Here is a 17937-nt window from a genome sequence, read left to right as displayed (position 1 = left end):
GCAAGTCCGGCAGCGGCAACCTCCGGCGTGCCGCACCGCACTGCGTTGAGATCAAAATATTTTAATTTTTCCGCAGTACCGCACGTCATTCGGCTAAAGTCGAGAACCTTCCGGGCCATTCGGAATCTGGCAAAGCTCAAATCATGGCTCAAATAATAGTAAACGCGACGTAGGTTATGTCATATAAAACAGTTTACGAAAACAAACCATCAATAACATCAACACAAGATTCCACTATGGAATATAATTGTGATGACGTGAATGAACTTGTAATTCATTACGTGAGAAACCGCCCGGAATTATGCGATAGAGTATTCCTTTCTTTTAGGTTATATAGCTATCGTTTGTATACATTTTGATGACGCATCTTCGATTTCCATACGTGGCGTAGCGCTAAAGTCTGCCGCGTGCATGGAGTCGCCTTCCGCACGCGTTTGCCGGAGCTCAACGCATACATGGAGTCTTAGCCTTAGGCTCGACATCTAGAGGGACTAGTTTGATAAGTATTCACGAGAGGGCGCCAAAGAAGCTGAACTGCTTTCCGGGCGGAGTCTACAAATCTCTGTGATATGAAATCCGTGACTGCGATGTGCGATCAAGGCTGTGTCAGTGGAATTTTGTAGTGATGTGGAACTTTGTTTTAGTGAAAATATGACGAAAATATATTTATTAACGAATATTGTTATAGTATCAGCAATAATTGCTATTTTTGCAATAACACGGTGCGATGGGGTTATTTCGGATAAACGGTTATGTTACGATGAGAAATGCAATGGTAAATGAAGCCATATTTTATACTTTTATAAGCATTTTATAGTGTACTCATTCCTAAATATTTACAGAACCTGTCTCGTTGGCCCGAACTTTGCTTCGTTACAATGGCATCGAACCGTTGATGCTTTCTTTCCCTCCCAATGTAGAGGTCAGAATCTACAGTAAAGAAGCTGGAAGTCGACTAGACTTATGGGGTGCCGAGGTACAGTTTTCTATTCTTTCTCTCTATAAATGTTAACGTTGCAAACAGTTTGTTGAAACCATCATACGCTCAATTTGAATGCAACATTTAGCATGTATGGAACATTAAATTTAGTGTTCTTATCAAAACTGCAAAGTGATATCACTTTCTCTTATTCATTCACTTTTTCTATTAAAAAACTTTTGTTACATTTGAAGGTAATCAAGATATCAGATACCCCAATACTGTTGACTGAAGTGAAACATCCATCTTGTAATATCTTCAAAAAAATCATTTCAAAGTACTGCTTTGTTTTAGATACAGATTGCATTAGTTTTAAAGAAATGTATTTGATTGAAATTGAGGATCGTCCTTCATCGTTAAATATAATTTAAGTAAAAACAGTTATCAGAATGTATTGAATGTTGTTCATAAAAAAATTGAAGTGCTTTGTAAAAGTCCTTCAAAACAATCGTATTCCATATAGTTAGCTGAATAGTCAAAAGGTGGTGTATACTGGAAAATACTCCCAGCTAAGTATATTTGAAACCTTTCTCATGAACTATTTTCTGCAGTCCTTATGACAGCTATATTGTATTTGACAGTCTCTCATTGGCTATAAAGAGTGCAATGTTGCAGATTGTAGATTGTGTCTCATTACACTCTAAAAAAAAATGCTCAACCATCTTATGGAAATTTCACTGACCAAACATCTGTTAGAGTTAATTTGTAGTGTTTTCAATCTAAGATTCAAGCTGTGCCGTTCTTCTTCAAGTACTGCCTTGTAAATAGCTTAACACACTATTTCAGGTACACGGTAAGCGTGGTTACTTACCAAAACACATGGTAAGGGAACAGAAAATTTTGAAAACCAATTTGACTTATGAAGTGCCTACCGAACTCTTTCAACAAGAAGTTAGTGCAACTGATCAAACTAAAGTAGATGTTCTGCAACAAGAAGTTGGTACCGATAGCCAATCTCAAGGACATGTTCCACAGCAAGAAGTTACTACGACTGATGACACTAAAGTAGATGTTTCGCAACAACAAGTTAGTATCAATGATCAATTTGAAGGAAATGTTCAACAACAAGAAGTTGGTAGCAATGATCAATTTCAAGAAAATGTTGCACAGCAAGAAATTATTCCGACTGATGAAACTAAACTAGATGTTCCACAACAAGAAGTTACTACCAATGAACAATTTCAAGAATCAGTTTCACAACAAGAAGTTGATACAAATCATGATACCGAAATAAATGTTCCAAGTCAACCAGAAATTCAAAAGGATTCCGAAAAGGTTGATTTTCAAACAAATGGGCCTGCAGATGAATTGCAAGTCTCAAAGAATGTTGAAAATGTAGAAATTGAAGCAAATGGGGCTGTGAATAAATTAGAAACCTCAAATGATGCAGAAGATGTAAAATTTCTAGAAAGTCACGAAGAGTATACTCCCACGGCTGATTTTCTTCAAGCACTTGGAGTAAAAGCTCATCAAGAAAATTCAGAACAAGTGTTACAGGATATACAAAGTGCAACTCCATCGTATGAGGTTATAGATGGAACTAGAATTCCGTTTATAGCTGACCCAGTATTAATCAAACCCAGCTATGTAGCAGATCAAGGACCAATTCTCAGTGTTCATCCAAATCCTTCAATTGGCCATCCTTTGACATCCAGTCTGCCCGATAGCCAAGAAACAGTTGAAGAGCATTCAGGCGTAAACGAAAATCTTGCAACAGAAAATCAAATTGGTGAATCTGGTTCAATGAACGAATTTATACCAACACAGGGAAATGCAGATAATGCTGCAAATCAACTGAATGTCAACAAGGAAAGTAAAGCTGGAGATGGTTCAGAGATAAAATTTCCGACTGATGAAATTTTCAGCGATAATAATGATACACCAAAGAATACTGGGACAATGGAAAATCGTGTTGATAATTCTGAAATGAATGGCAATGAAGGGAAATTACTTCACTCTGATACAGCTGCTGGCAGCTTTGTTAATGATCCACAAGGAAGTAATCCTGGCGCAGAGGAAGATATTCCTGATAATATAGTTAACAATAATTTTACACCAAATGCAGTACCTTCACTGGAAACCGATGAAGGTCTGCATCTTGAAACTATACATCACAGCGATGTGATTGTGCCGGAAGTGAATTTGGAAAGTAGTGGCAGTTATCAAAGAGAAGCAGGATTTCATAACAGCACATCTGACATTGCGGTAGATACAACTGTACTTGATGGAAATTTCTCAGAACAAGATTCTCAAGATTCAAAAGCACAAACGGAATATTTGTTAGACAGAAGTATTAATTTCAACAACCACGAAATGGATGGGCTTGGCAATGTTGGGAAAACAAATTTCGCAGGAAACCCTGAAATTTCACCGAGTAACCAAATAGAAAAACAAGATGATAATCAAGTACCTTTTTACGCAATGAGTGATGTCGAAAATTCCACTAGTCACAATGCTAGTGATGATGAAGTCAAAACTGTAATTGAAGATGATTCGCAGAATAATTTACAAGAAGTAGTAACAGAAAGCGCTGATCAAGTGGATGACCGCAACTTTGGCCATCTAGAGGTAGTTACAGAGCCCTATTCAAATTTGGAAGAAGAAAAATCAACAACCACCAGAAATCTGTTAATTCTTGAAGATAACTCTCAGCATTCCAATGGTAAGTATTAAAAGATATTATCTATTTCAAAAACTATGCAAATTGTATGTCTAGAACAAATAACTTCAATTGATTGGTAGAGATAAATTTGAAAGTGCTTTCTATTACTTTTCTAATATATTAAAAATAAAATGTGTTTTAGATCAATCAACCATTGGTGGCTTGGACATGAATAAACCTGATACCTTTGCATCTCAAATACCGCAAGAAAACGAACATGAGATATACCATGAAGCCGATCTCTTAATAGAATCTACAGAAGAAGGTATTTGGGCACAATTTAGCAAAATTCTACTATTTGCTGGACAGTCCAGTAATGCAGGTGAGGAAATTAACATACCTATTCAATTGTGAGCCAATCTATAAAAATATGTAATTTGTGTGTAAATAATATATTTTTTTTCAGTGGCATCGCCTGAAGTGTGTGATATTAATTCCAACTGTCCTGATTTAGATAATGATGAATCTTTTTCGAACTCGGTGAGTCATCAACTGTTGATAATACTAATCAGCGTACAGTCTGTCACAAAACAAAGGGCAATATTACTGGCAACCTATGCTGTACATTTCATTTATCATCTCATTTTTTATAACTAACTGTCACGTCTTAGAATTAATATGTAAAATTTGATGTGCATATACCGTATTGTTCCAAATATAAGTCAAGGTTTTTTGTTGCTAATATGAACCCCTAAAAATCGTCCTCTACTTATGTTCGAGATTTTTAGGAAATTGAGCTTACAGACTGAAATTGTTTTTTATGAATAGTTTAATCATCAAAATAGACCAGTGGAATTTGGGCTGCAATATTTCAATCTACCTAAGTTCTATTGATAAATGTACCTACTTAAAAAAATTGCAATTCATAAATTCATATGTAAATATACTCCTGTTATATCAATTTTGTCATAAAAGTCCACTTATATTCATCACTTAAAGAAAGGCCTGAAATGCAGACTGAAAACTAGAGGTTGACTATATCTAGGGTCGACTTATATTTGGCACAATTCGCTACTTTCGACCAATTATCTTATAGGGTGTCAGGTTACACTTGATATAAATTTATCCTGAAAGTTATCAGATTTTTTCATATTATCTATACAGTTGCAGAGTAATGTTTCTCTGATTTTGTTTTCATTCGCATTCAACAAGGACATGTGTTTTCAGGAACAAGCTGCAGAAGACGGAGATGTGGGATCTGTCTATGATCAACATAATTACTTAGAGACACTAATGTATCTTGGTTTAACAGCTTTCACAACATTGTTATTTTCGCTCGGCTATTATTATATTGAGGTTTGTTTTATCGCGCTCATTAAATTAGTTGATATGTCATATATCTCAATGTAGGAAATTACATTTCCTGATATTTGTAATAAATTAAATATAATTTTATATTCTGTAGAACCAGAGACGTGATAAAGAGCTTGTAGCTAAAATCAATACATTTGAAAAGGAATTGCTAGTCATAACAAAAGAAAACCTGATACTGGGTGAAGACTTGAAAACTACCAAAAACAAGGTGAGAAGACAGCATCTCTTGAATAGGTGTTAATTCAATTCAATGTACAGAAAGTAAATTGAACATGATAGAAATGATGCCAAATTCAATGCCGATTTGTATCTCGTTTTTAGTTGAATTCCATCGAAGATGAATCCTTTGGATCTAATGAAATGGTGCTTTCGTTAAAATCAGAGCTGGAAATGGCACAGGTAAATATCAGATGGCACAATTTTCGTAATACTATTCTAACAATTGTTACGAATAACTTGGTTATAGGTCACCAAAGGAGAATTGGAGGACCAAATTATTACATTGGAAAAGGAATTAGAGAGTGCTACAGAAGCAGGTTTGGAACTAGAGCGTATGTTACGTGAGTTTCTAGCATCACAGAGTGATGATAATCCACTGGCTCAATCAGTGGAAGATTTGCAAACTCGGTTAAATGCTCAACAAGCTACAAATGAATCATTGACCAACAGCCTCAATCTCAAATCCCAAGAGGTAATTTGTTTTCTTTATTTTAATTTCCAAACACGTTCTTGCTCATGAATAACTATATATTCTTATTGTAATTCAGCTCGAGTTCACCAGACTTGAGGTTTGTCAAATGTAATCTACCTGTAATACCAATATTTTAAAATTCCAAAGCTCGTCAGCAATTTAAGTGTCCATCCAAAATTCACTAAAGTATCCTTATATTTTGTCATATGTTATTGGCTTGGAATTCTAAATCATCGTGATTAGTATAACAGAAATTGCTATAGTCCATATTTAAATAATGCTAAGTATGTGTCCTGCTATTGCTTCACGGTCACGCTTTCTGTTGTTTCGAACTATGAGAGACGACCTAATTCAAAAATCATTTATAAATAAATTCTGCTTACTTAAACTATGAAATATGTGTGGGGTATTCCAAAATCAACTCTACCAGATCTTGATCCTTATATTATTTTATATTGGGTTTCCCAAAATTTATTGTAAATGTAGTAGGACTTCAAAAACAGCTATGTTATTTTTTTTTTTAACACTTCTAAGAAATAACCCATGAGCAATGACTAGCAAAAGTCATCGGAAAATACTCTGATTGTAAAATCTGAAAAAATTTCAATGATCATTTCGACACAAGATAAAAAATAAGTAATTACATTAATTTCGAGGTCCTGTACCCACAAATAATTTTGGGAAATACAACAACAAATGAAGGTCCTGGTTGAGTTGAAATGGAATGCCCCATGTAAATTATATGTAGATTGAAAATGGTAAAGCCCTCAAGCATTTAAAGATATACTTTAAAAATATAAATGATGAAAATCTTCACAGAATGAAGTCCTAACTGCCGAGCTTGCCGTTACTCAAGAGAAGTACCAACAACTTGAGGTAGAAGTTACACAACTCACAGGAGAGTTAAAAGTTCAGAGAAACTTGAAAAAGAATCTTGAAGAAGATTTGACAAATAAAATTATGCAGCTGAATGAGCGAGTTGATAAGGTACAATAATTAAGATCTATTTTAACTTACTGTAATTAACAAACATTATTGCGTTTATCAAATTTTCTCCTCGATATCAACGCAATTGTTCATTAACTTCTTTTCAAAAAATTTTGCTCACAAAGCTTTCTGAAGAACGAGCCACTTTGATCAATCAGTTGACTTTGAAGGAAGTGGCATTGAATGATCTCGCAGAAGTAATGAAACAAAGTAACGATAAATTGGATTTCAAGAAACTTTATGACATATCCCACATCAAGGCTGATGCACAAGTCATCACTAAAGAGAGAGATGAGCTTAAAATTAAACTAACCGAAGTGGAAGGAGCTCACCAGCTACTCGAGGGTATGTCATTTGTCAGTGTAGTAACGTAGTACGTGTTTTTTTCACATATTCTTCATAGGCATACAAGTGAGTTCATTACTTGTTCAGCATTGATTTGTAGACGTAGATATGCGTATTTTCATATTTACAGAACACACGAAGCTAATTAAAGAGGAAATTGCTTCAGTTACGGAACAATATGAATTGGCTGAACGTGATAAAATAGAAGCACAAACCCGACTTGAAGTGCTTTCAAATTACTTTAAAGAAAAAGAAAGTCAATTGCAAAAGTAAGTTGAGGATGTTTTAAGTGACTCCATGTATTTTGGCTTTTGCTTCAATTCACTTTTTTGGAACCGTGATTGATTGTATAAATCTTGAATATGGTTGGTAAATGTACATTTAATTTTCTTTTTGTTTTTTTAATTATTTTTTCAGAGAACTTGGCATGCAGGAAGCAATGTGGGTGCAGAAGCAAGGTGAGGTAACTTCGACTGTTGACAGGATACAAACGATGCAGAATGAAATTCAGAATTATAGGCAACAAATTGAGACCTTGAAGAGGGAAATACTAGATCAAGAACGGGAATATAAGAGTCAGATTTCAGCCTTGGAAACAAAATCGCATGAACAATGGGTAATTTAATGCATGAAATTATATCTCTGAAATATTCTAATCATAAGGATCAGTTCTAAAGGATTTTTACCATTATTATTATTATAATTTCTAGGTAATCGCTCGACAAAGTGAACGACGCTTGGAAGAATCGAAGGCTGAAGCCAGCCAATTACGAAATCGACTGACCCTGGTGGAGAAAAGTATAAATGAAGTAGATGCCGATTCAAAATTACATCGTAAGTATATTATTTCTGATGTGAATATCTTTTTCTAGTGGTAATGTTACTTTTCCATCAAATCTTTTACTTAATATTCTGACAACACTTGGATATTTTATACTCTTACATTACAAGGCGAATCTACACCCTTTGTATTGACAGTTTTACAAATTCTTCCGTGATACTAGTCTATCAAATGGTGACCTTCTAATGTCACATTTTGAAACCTGACATCGAAAAGCCTTAAGTCTAATCTACAAAGTCTTTGAAATATTAGTGACCAACGGATGAAATATTTTGCTAGGTAGTATTTACTTTTATCGAGAATTCAGCTTTTTTCAAACGTATTTGAAAGTCATATAAAAAATTTAAATTTGTGAAATATTGGATATGGTTCCTTCTTAATTTGGAACTATTATAACTAGTAACAAGCATCAGGATCAGGTAAAAGTTGATCATATTTTGTAATGTACAAGCTTGTCACTGATACACAGGGTACAGCTACATATTATGTTTACCTAATGAAAACTCCCACGCAGGCATGGAGACGAATGGAGAGACAGCATCATCCCCTCAATTATTTTTGGGAGCAGAGACATCAAGTTCTCCTATATTGTTTACTGGTTCCTCAGGTATTCCTCCCCCTATACCCCCATTCCCACCGTACCCTCCGTATCCCGTTATACCGGGACCGCCACATTCTGGAGGGGGACCAATGTACGATATTAGTAGGAGGCCTCCACCATTAGGAGGACGTCTGTCTTCACCACCCCCAATACCTCTTCCTCATCCACCTGGTAGATACGAAGATGCCAGTTCTCCACCACCACCGCTTTCACCTCCGTTACATCCCTCTTACAACCATCGATCACCGCCACCATTTAGCAACGAACATGCCCATATGTATCATCATGGTCCGCCTCCTCCATTTTTGCCACCTTTGGGAACTTTGCATTCATGGGGGGATGATATATTACCACCCACACGAAATCCGGTTTTCCATCCCCATCAACGTGAGCAGCGTGTACGGAATCACAAAGGTTTGTTTCAAAAATCGCATAAAAGCTTTCACACAAAATACTCACATCACCTCACCTCCGGCTTTAGGGAAACTGGAATGATTCTTATTTCAGTCATATTGTAATCGGTTGGATTTTTATATTTGTGCACGCAAGGACGCAAGCGCTTCTCTAAAGTAAGGCAGTTTTGGAGTACAATGGAAGGAAATAATTCAAAATAGAATCTGTGGCAGGTTTATTTTAGATCTTTACTTTATATACTTTTTTTCTAGCAGTTGTTAATTGTGTAATCCAGTTATTGAGCAGAATATATTTATTCATATAGCACCACATCATAGAGTAGAATGCTCAATTACACGTCTTTATCATCGATCTTCAGTTGTGAAACATTAACTACTTTACACATATTGAATCAGTACTATTTTAACATTACAGCTTTTCTTTGTACACTAATGGCACTTACTTATTTAATTTTTCTGTTTTTTTATTGGCTTTGTGTTTATATGTATATGTATTAGTGGTTAATTGTAAAGCCAACTGCTTACACTTGTCCTAAGGACCACGCATAGCACTTAATGCAAGGCACAGACTCACCTTAGTTTGCTTAACCATCCCATTTCATAATTGGTTTTCAGTAGAGTCAATGTTTAAAAATGTTGCCTGAACGGAAAAATCAATACCATTTGTCAAGTAGAATCAATTTTTGACACTTGGTTAAGCTTTCTTGCTTGCAGACTGTTATTTGAAATTCCAAAATATAACGCACTAACTTGATTACTTGATTCACCAGATCCATACCATCACTAATACGCTACCAAGCAAATTAGAATCAAATATATTATATATACGCATGTGCATCTGAGTTATTGTTTATGTATAAATTGTTATTTTATTTGTAGGTTCGTTACATTCTTCTGGAGACTCCCTGGACAAATCAAATCATACTGGAAAAGCCTAAGCCTTTTGTCTTATCTGGAACCAGAAATACGTTTAATATTTCATTCCATAGATTTCTTCCCGTTTAATAAAATGATGCTAGTTCAAATTTGAATTATGCATTATCAATACTTTGAAGAACTTATCCGTAATTTGGATGTGGCTATGTTCGAAAATTTTCGTCTGAGTATGATGAAATTCGACTGTAGCAAATTCGTACTTGCTGATGTGTAGATACCAAATCACTTCATGTAAGAGTTTTTGTGGAAATACTAAATAGCTTACACTACATGGTTTCAGAAAATGTTATAGTCGAACGTTTCAAAGGAAAGCAGGTATACATATTTATATATATGCGTAGAGATATGAACATTTGTATAAAAATAAAATGTGATTATTGAAATCATGTTGAAAAAAATTTGTAATATTTAGTATAACAATCACACTGTAAAATGTATATTTATGATTTTAAAGAATCAAAATAAATTGTAATTTATTATTATTCGCGAGTTATGGCTTCGAATTTGACTGAAATCCGGGACAATTATGCTCATAACAAGATCATTTATTAAATGCATTTTTTAAATTTACCGTCAATATTTTACAAATTAACATGTGGATTTAATTTGCCTAGTCGAGTTTAAATCCATAAAAAATAATTTCGTGAAAGTTACTGTTACATCTCTATAAAACTTCAATCTTGATCGTCTATTGTCAGAAAAACAAGTTTGTCAATTCCAAGTTTGAGTAAAATAAGTAATAGCTGCTGAGTGAAATTACTACAGTACTGAGGAATGTCATAAAGTGCGTTAACTTTATACATAATGTAGTATTTTAATTTTATTTTTCTATCAACCTTTGCCTAAACAACTTTATACTTTATACAAATATAACCAGCCTATTCATTTGCGTAAACCACAATTTAGTGATACAATAGTATAAGTTGCCAATATCAGAATTGCAGTTACGCAGTTTGCGAAATGATGGCCCACTTCATTCCTTACATTGATATTGTAAAAGCCAAGATCGATTGTGTTGACGTATGAAATTGTACTGCCACTCCTTTAGAATATACATATAAGGCACCCAGTTAGGCAAGAATAGATACTATTTTGTGTGTAATATTTTGTTGCGATTAACTGTTGCTACTTGTTATATCCATAATGGGACACATGACTCGCAAGTAATCGTATACGAATTGTGGTTAAGTGTCAAGGGCAGTCTTATGACTATACCAGTTCACACAATTGATCAAGGCCTCAATAACTTGTATTCCACTGTACACAATGATTAGGTGGAGATGCATAAAAATTCAATTGATGGATTGGCCGTGTTAAGCGACATTGATTCAAAATTAATGTAGATAAATCGATATTGCGAAAATATTTCAGCATTAGAAGCTCGAATATTCTTACTAGGTGATTACGGTAAAACTTTAATATTATCAACTAAACCGTACAAATATAATTTTTCTAAGATAATACAATTCAATTAACTATCATGTGATTATTTAATTGAATATTGTCGTAATTATCACTATGTACGGTATAGTTTGATAATATACATATGAATGCAAATACTCTGTTATATTTATAAAATATTAAAAATAGCTAATTTCCCGTAATCGGAACAGTTGTGAATATACAATTTCGATGCTTATGGTACAATATCCACACTGAACCTACTTTATAAAAAAAAAAGTTATTCCCGCGTCAGTTAAACAGATATTTTTTTTAATAAGTTCTTAATACAAGTAAATGGTCAAATAATATACATAATTATAATAGTATATCGTTTTGACGGATTTTTGCCCTATGCTACAAAGACAACGAAGAATATAAAGAAGAATATAAGAACAGCAAAAATTTTTATCATCAGCCACCGATTGTTCGTGACTGATTGGAAGTATTTTAAAATTTCACCATGCGCAGCCTCTACGTTTAACTCGGTATCTTGTATGTTGCTGTCTATCCTGAAATTGAACAAACAAAATATCGTAAGATTACAATAATGAAAAATTCGTAGGAATAATGTTCAACTCTAGCGCTATCATACCTTTCAACCATTTCTTCCTGTTCTTTGACCATGTGAGCCAGTTGTTGAAAGATTCCTCCAAGTTCAACAATTGTAGATTCAATATTCTGCATAGCATCTGATCTCGACTGTACATAAGTATCCTGACGAACAAATTCAATTTGAGTATGTCTGTTATTCTAATTACTGATAAGAAGCTCAATTGATTACTCACTGTTTCGTCGTAGAGGACTGCTTGACGCTGCATTACTTGCTGTCCCATTGCGGGTTCCAAGTCGATGCTAACAGAGGAAGAATTTGCTTGTTCTTGAAGAAGCAAGGAACCTTGACGCCCTGATACTGCACTAGGAGGTAACGACGAAGATACCGATCCTTGTGTAAACTGTTCCCTTCGGCATTGTTGTTGTTTCAAGTTCTACACAAGTTTGTTTCAAGTTAGTGGAAAACTATTATTATGTTTTCATGTATACATGGCTGGTAGTTATTGAATTATATCAGTAAAATCAAAATGTAATATTTTAACTACACAAATGTAATAAGCAGAAATGATAGGAGGCTCAAATGCATTTTATATTCAAAGTTACAGCATAGAATAAAAAAAAAAGAAGATAAACCATTAAACTAAGAAGTTGAAATAATCAGAGTTTGGACATCCATAATCTAGATATGAAGTTTTATCCATTTGTTTGAAACTATGAAGTCTATAACGGCATTTATAGCATGTTATACTTACTTCTGTCCTCACTTCAAGAACGTTTTTGAAGTGATTAGACATGTTGGCTAATTTTGATTGCAGAGCGACGACTACAGAAGAGGAGTGAGAGGCAAGGTGATGGCCACGTGTCGTCCCAAGACTCTCCCGCTGTTGTCTACCTACTTCTTGCAATTTTGCTATTTGCTGATTCAAACTATTCAAATCCCCTTTTATGATGTAAGTCAATTCTTGGATTTCTGATGGTCTATCGTCAAACAACGATTTCTTCTTTGCCACTACAATAACAAGAAACATCATGAACGTTGTAGATGAATATTGAATTATTTTTAAACCTTACAACATACAAGGAAAAATTCATTGAAACAAATTTCAGTTTTTTCTTTGCAGTAAAATTCTTAAACTCGTGTCATTTCATTTAAATTTTCAATAACTGTTTGCAGCTACTTAAAATTTCAAGGATAGCTAGGATTTAGAAGATTGTTTTCATTCGTGTGAAAAGTGAAAGTAACAAATATACCAATGAACTATTGAATATTAATTGAACATCATCTTACGCAACGCAAGTTTTTCCAGTTTGGTGTAAGTGCTAGCGATATTCTTTCCAATATTCTTAGCAATCATCATAAAATTGGAATAACTCTGTATTTGACGAGCCTGTCTAGGATCTCTCATAACAGCGGCTCGCGCCACTGTCCTTCCCTGCATCGTGCGAATCGCATTCGCAAACTCTTTGGTCCTGTCTCGCGAAGTCATTGTCACTAAGTTAGCTTCTTGCTGTTTATTGTTGATATCTAGTTGTTGAGAAACAACTCTATCATTGTAGTATTGATGTCCAAAATCACGATTTTGATATGCACTGTTGGAGGTTGTGATCATTGGATCAATTTCGTGTTCGGAGCCACCTCGTCGTCTACGCGCTGGCATTGCATCCTCAACTTTCAACAAATATACTATGTATTATCACAGGCAACACTTCACGCGATTAACTACGTCAAGTATAATATAATATAATTTTCATCCAACAGATTGTAAATTGCTGAACCACATGACAGCTCACAGCTTTGAGCCACGGGCAATGTTCACGCTCATTAAAGATGATACGCGTTAGCCTGTCACATCAGGCTATCTAACTTTTAATTCCACGGCTTGAGGAGACTAGGATGTTTTGGTGTTCCCAAAGCAACAGTGTCGTACTGTCGCGGCTGAAATCAGCATGTATATTACACGTTATGATACGTTACTTAAGTCGCGTGTAACATACATAGCTTAATGACGACTTACCCGGATAGCTCATGATTTGCAGTGTTTATTTTTATAATCGTTACTTCAACTGTTTGAAGCTGCTCGATACTGTTCTACAAGTCTTATGGTTTCATCTCTTTCTTTTAACCCAAATGAGAGAAAGACAGGAAAAATTCGAATCCTTTTCGTTCGAAAGATTTTCGAACACATCCACCAGTCTACCTTACTAAGCGCTACGTCACTTAAAGTAAAATCAAGCAAATGGCGCAGCAAGACGGGGCTCAGCGGAGTATTTCTTCGTGATGGAAATGGAAGTGGAAAAAATAGAAACAGCCGAATGTGTTTCGCAAGTTCAGTTAGCTTCTATCCAGGAGTGTCGTATTTGTTTAAAAAATTGCAACCAGTTTTGGGAATTATTCCAAAATGATGAGGATATTCCAAGAAAAATCATGGCGTTTGCAGCTATACAGGTTAGTTTTTGGGCATTTTCAACCGTATCATCACTGTTATATTACGATCATCAACATGTTTTATTTTTCCAATTCATATTTGCCATCAGAACTAATTTTCGATCAGTTGGTAACAATAAACGTCGCTTATTCAACCACCCAGACTGCATTTGAAATATAAACAATTCTTTGTATTTTGTTTGTTACACTACTACTATCATTACTTCACACTTCTTAACAATTCAATTTACAAATTATTGGCAATGTATTTTTAAACATTTTTACAGGTAGAACACGGCGACGGTCTCCCAAGTGTTATTTGTTTTTCATGTCGTCAGCTATTGGATATGTCATATGATTTCAAATGTCAGGTTGAAAAATCTGATGCTGCTTTACGTAAAATATTGCTATCGAATTTAAAAGTAAACGGAGATGCAGCTAAGGAGTTATTATCACAATCGATCAATGATGTTATCACGGAAGCCATTGCTGATGAAATTCCTAATCAGCAAACAGGAATAAAGGAATTGGAAATGCAGAGTGTATCAAAATCGCAAGCTGCACAAGAGATGAACCGTGTAGTATTGACTAATTTTGATGATAAACAAAGTACAGTAGCTTTTGAAATCAGTGAGGAGTGCATGAGTGGTAACGAATCCTCACAAGAGGAGGAAATGCAGGACAAAAGCCTAAGCGCTGAATCAATTGATAAGCAAATAGAGAAAGATGACGATTTCAGCCAGCGGGAGATAATATCTGCTTTGGAGAGTACAGAGATATTGCTGGATGACCAGGGTGTTACAGTAGGTAAATTAATTGATTCGACAGATCAAAATATTGAACCAGAACCCATTAAACAAGAGGATATGCCATTGTCAGAGGAATGTGAATTGTTAGAAGGAGAGAGGAACAATCAGGATGAAATTATTTTTCATGATGATCTCAAGTTTGAATTAAAAAATAGTTTACTTTCTGAAGGGGAAGACGAAGCTGATGTTTCGTCTGAATCGGTTAAATTAAAACCCAACAATTGTCAAATTTTTAATGAAGAAATGAATGATAGTGACGAAGAGAAACCATTGATCACGAGAACCAGCAGACGAAAATGTCCTCACTGTATCAAGAGCTTTGCCACAAATCTAGCTTTGCAACGACACATGACCATTCACAAGCACAAAACTAAATTGAGATATGTTTGCTACTTGTGTGACAAACAATTTTCAACTGTTGCAAAGTTGAAGAATCATGTGTCAGATAATCATGATTCTTTGAAAAATGATAACAGAGTTGATATTGATAATAACTGTGGTGCAATAGATACTGATAGAAAAGGGGAAAAGTTAGAGAAAGACATTGACATTTCGATATACAAACAGAAAACAGATAAAAAAAATTATAAAATGAAATGCAAAGTCTGTGCGAAACAGTTCACCTATCAAAAATCATTTCTTTCCCACATTAAGACTCACCCTGAATATGAAAAATGTGAAAATTCAGATAATCATTCCATGCCGCTGACAACGATAGAAGAATCGCTGGAGCATCAAACTGATTCGTCTCATTCCAAAATAAACGAATCCGACGACGACGATTTACCTCTCGAAGGTCTACAGTGCACTCAATGTGGTAAACTTTTTGCAACAAAAGGAAACCTGAAAAGGCATGTATCTACCCACAGTGGTCTTAGATTCAATTGTTCAACATGTGGAAAGGAATTCTCTAGATTAGATAAACTCAAAGATCATGAGCAGTCCAAACACAAAGCAGAAATATTTGGGGCATCTGATGATGAAGATGAGGATACAGATAACGAAAGTAGACCAAATGAAGGTGCCGAATCCAAAAGGAAGGTGAGATATTCTTTGCATTTAGTATTGCGAATTCATAAATTTTAGTTGTCCGATAGTTTTCACAATTTTGCAAAAGTAAAACTTGTTGATTCAAATTTTATTCAATTATATGAATCTTGTCTATATTTGAAAAATAACTGACTGATTGATTTGATAGGAAAAAAAGTGCAGACCTCATCAATGCGCTATGTGTCCAAAGGCATTTGCGCAGGCGCAATCATTGGCCAACCATATGGAACGACACAAACGCATCAAAGAGCCGCAAAAACGTTTCCTTTGTGAAGTATGCAGTAAGTGCTTTGCACAAAGTGGATCGCTAGTAGCCCATATGAGAACTCATACAGGAATTAAGCCATACGTTTGCAATGTTTGCAGTAGAGCATTTACAAAGAGTACATATTTGCAGTTGCATCTCCGCACACATAGTGGTGAAAAACCATACATATGTCAGTATTGCAGTAGAGCATTTGCTAGAGCTAATACGTTAGCTAGACATATAACGATGCATACAGGAGAAGCGAAATATCACTGTCAAATATGCATGAAATCATTCAGACGATTGACTTCCCTAAATGAACATACTTATACTCATACTGGCCAGAGACCATATGCATGTAAAATATGTTCTAAGCGCTATAATAATGCTGGCTCTTTATATGCTCATACAAAAAAATGCAGAGCGCAACAATTATCAGGATCAGCATCCACCTATACAGTTGCGGTTGATAATGCCAATCAAAATGACGTTTCCACAGTACCACAAATGTTGATTTACTCCCAAAGAAAAATTGTTCCCAGCGAACCTCAGGCTGCACAACCTCCAACGCCACAGTATTTGGTCACGGCTGTTCAGAGTCAAAAAACTCTTCCAACCCATATCAGTCAGTCCTTTTCAGTTGGGGACCCTCATTTTTATGCAATAGATGGAAAGCAATTGAAAAATCCTTATTATACAATTTATCCCAATATGTAACATAGTACGGATTATCAATTTGGTAAGGTCTTTTTATCACTGAATGCTTTATTTTCCTATAGAATTCTATAGAATCGTTTCATTATACAAAGAAGGAAAAAAGCTAATCAATGTAAATATATTTTGATGTACTCTTTATACTCTGTGAGGAATCATTTTACTTGCAATCATGTAAAAAAAGTGTTTACCTCCGTTTCTCATCAGTTTTAGAATTACTTCACTTAACGGTACCAGTTTTTGAACGGACAGATATGATTAATATAGGCATTATTGGTATTCTAAGAGCGCCCATGTGTATCAGTCAGAAGTGGAATAATCAATATCCAGATAGATGACGGTTAAATCCAACATAAAATGTATATAGTGTAAGCAGAGCTGAAATTCCTGCGGACTATCTGTCGTAGTACGAAGCTGCATAGTTATCAAATACTTCATCCATGTAGCATATTTGCATAAAAGTAAATTTATATTACTACCTACACACAACATTATTTTATAATAAAGTTTTTATAAAATTATAACCCACTTTTTAAAATATGTTTTTAAGTTAGATATATTATGAAATGATTTTTTTTGTATTGTATTATATTCTTTATCTATAATCTGTCACATATCCCGTTCAATTCAGTAAACATCAGCTCGCGTCGTGTTTAACTACTGTGCACAGTTCGCTCCGAGCGATCAAACTCGCGCGACGAGCGAATTTTGCGTAGCGTCACTCGCTTTCCGGCAGCGAAACGTGAATAAAGTGGTAGGCACGAAGTGGTAGGAGTAATTTATGCATTCGTGCAAATTGAGTTAAGGGTTACGTGTCTGAATATTTTGCTACGTTCGTAGTTCAGTGAACATGGTCAAATTTAAAAAGTGTGACTTGAATTTTAGATCTGGACAGATGGTTCGAGAATCATATTTAAAGTATGAACCA

General features: G+C 34.9%; 3 protein-coding genes across 6 annotated transcripts; 2 read left to right on the top strand and 1 right to left on the bottom strand.

Moving 5' to 3' along the window:
• The first annotated feature begins 548 nt into the window (after window positions 1–548).
• On the top strand, window positions 549–10152 carry LOC124301638 (transport and Golgi organization protein 1). Of its 4 annotated transcripts, XM_046756968.1 has the most exons (17): window positions 558–775; window positions 843–976; window positions 1766–3641; window positions 3784–3963; window positions 4048–4121; window positions 4809–4937; window positions 5047–5163; window positions 5277–5354; window positions 5422–5646; window positions 6466–6633; window positions 6759–6978; window positions 7109–7247; window positions 7396–7594; window positions 7689–7812; window positions 8334–8834; window positions 8970–9042; window positions 9713–10152. In XM_046756968.1, the coding sequence occupies exons 1-16, from the start codon at window positions 652–654 to the stop codon at window positions 9032–9034; spliced, it is 4353 nt and encodes a 1450-aa protein (XP_046612924.1). In that variant the 5' UTR covers window positions 558–651; the 3' UTR covers window positions 9035–9042; window positions 9713–10152. The 4 variants fall into 4 exon arrangements, with proteins under 4 accessions (XP_046612923.1, XP_046612924.1, XP_046612921.1 ...); XM_046756967.1 differs by lacking the exon at window positions 8334–8834 and having other exon boundaries at window positions 549–775; window positions 7085–7247; XM_046756965.1 differs by lacking the exon at window positions 8970–9042 and having other exon boundaries at window positions 559–775; window positions 7085–7247.
• On the bottom strand, window positions 8738–13918 carry LOC124301640 (syntaxin-5). Its single transcript, XM_046756971.1, has 6 exons — window positions 13780–13918; window positions 13053–13700; window positions 12517–12773; window positions 11998–12198; window positions 11805–11926; window positions 8738–11721 (listed from the first exon to the last, which is right to left on the bottom strand). The coding sequence occupies exons 2-6, from the start codon at window positions 13420–13422 to the stop codon at window positions 11562–11564; spliced, it is 1110 nt and encodes a 369-aa protein (XP_046612927.1). The 5' UTR covers window positions 13423–13700; window positions 13780–13918; the 3' UTR covers window positions 8738–11561.
• A 15-nt stretch (window positions 13919–13933) lies between these two features.
• On the top strand, window positions 13934–17533 carry LOC124301639 (zinc finger protein 502-like). Its single transcript, XM_046756969.1, has 3 exons — window positions 13934–14210; window positions 14477–16039; window positions 16197–17533. The coding sequence occupies exons 1-3, from the start codon at window positions 14043–14045 to the stop codon at window positions 17010–17012; spliced, it is 2547 nt and encodes an 848-aa protein (XP_046612925.1). The 5' UTR covers window positions 13934–14042; the 3' UTR covers window positions 17013–17533.
• Window positions 17534–17937: the final 404 nt, after the last annotated feature.

The sequence above is a fragment of the Neodiprion virginianus genome, chromosome 3 (genome assembly GCF_021901495.1).
Source record: "Neodiprion virginianus isolate iyNeoVirg1 chromosome 3, iyNeoVirg1.1, whole genome shotgun sequence".
Taxonomy (NCBI): domain Eukaryota; kingdom Metazoa; phylum Arthropoda; class Insecta; order Hymenoptera; family Diprionidae; genus Neodiprion; species Neodiprion virginianus.
This window is presented reverse-complemented; position numbering and strand designations above follow the sequence as displayed.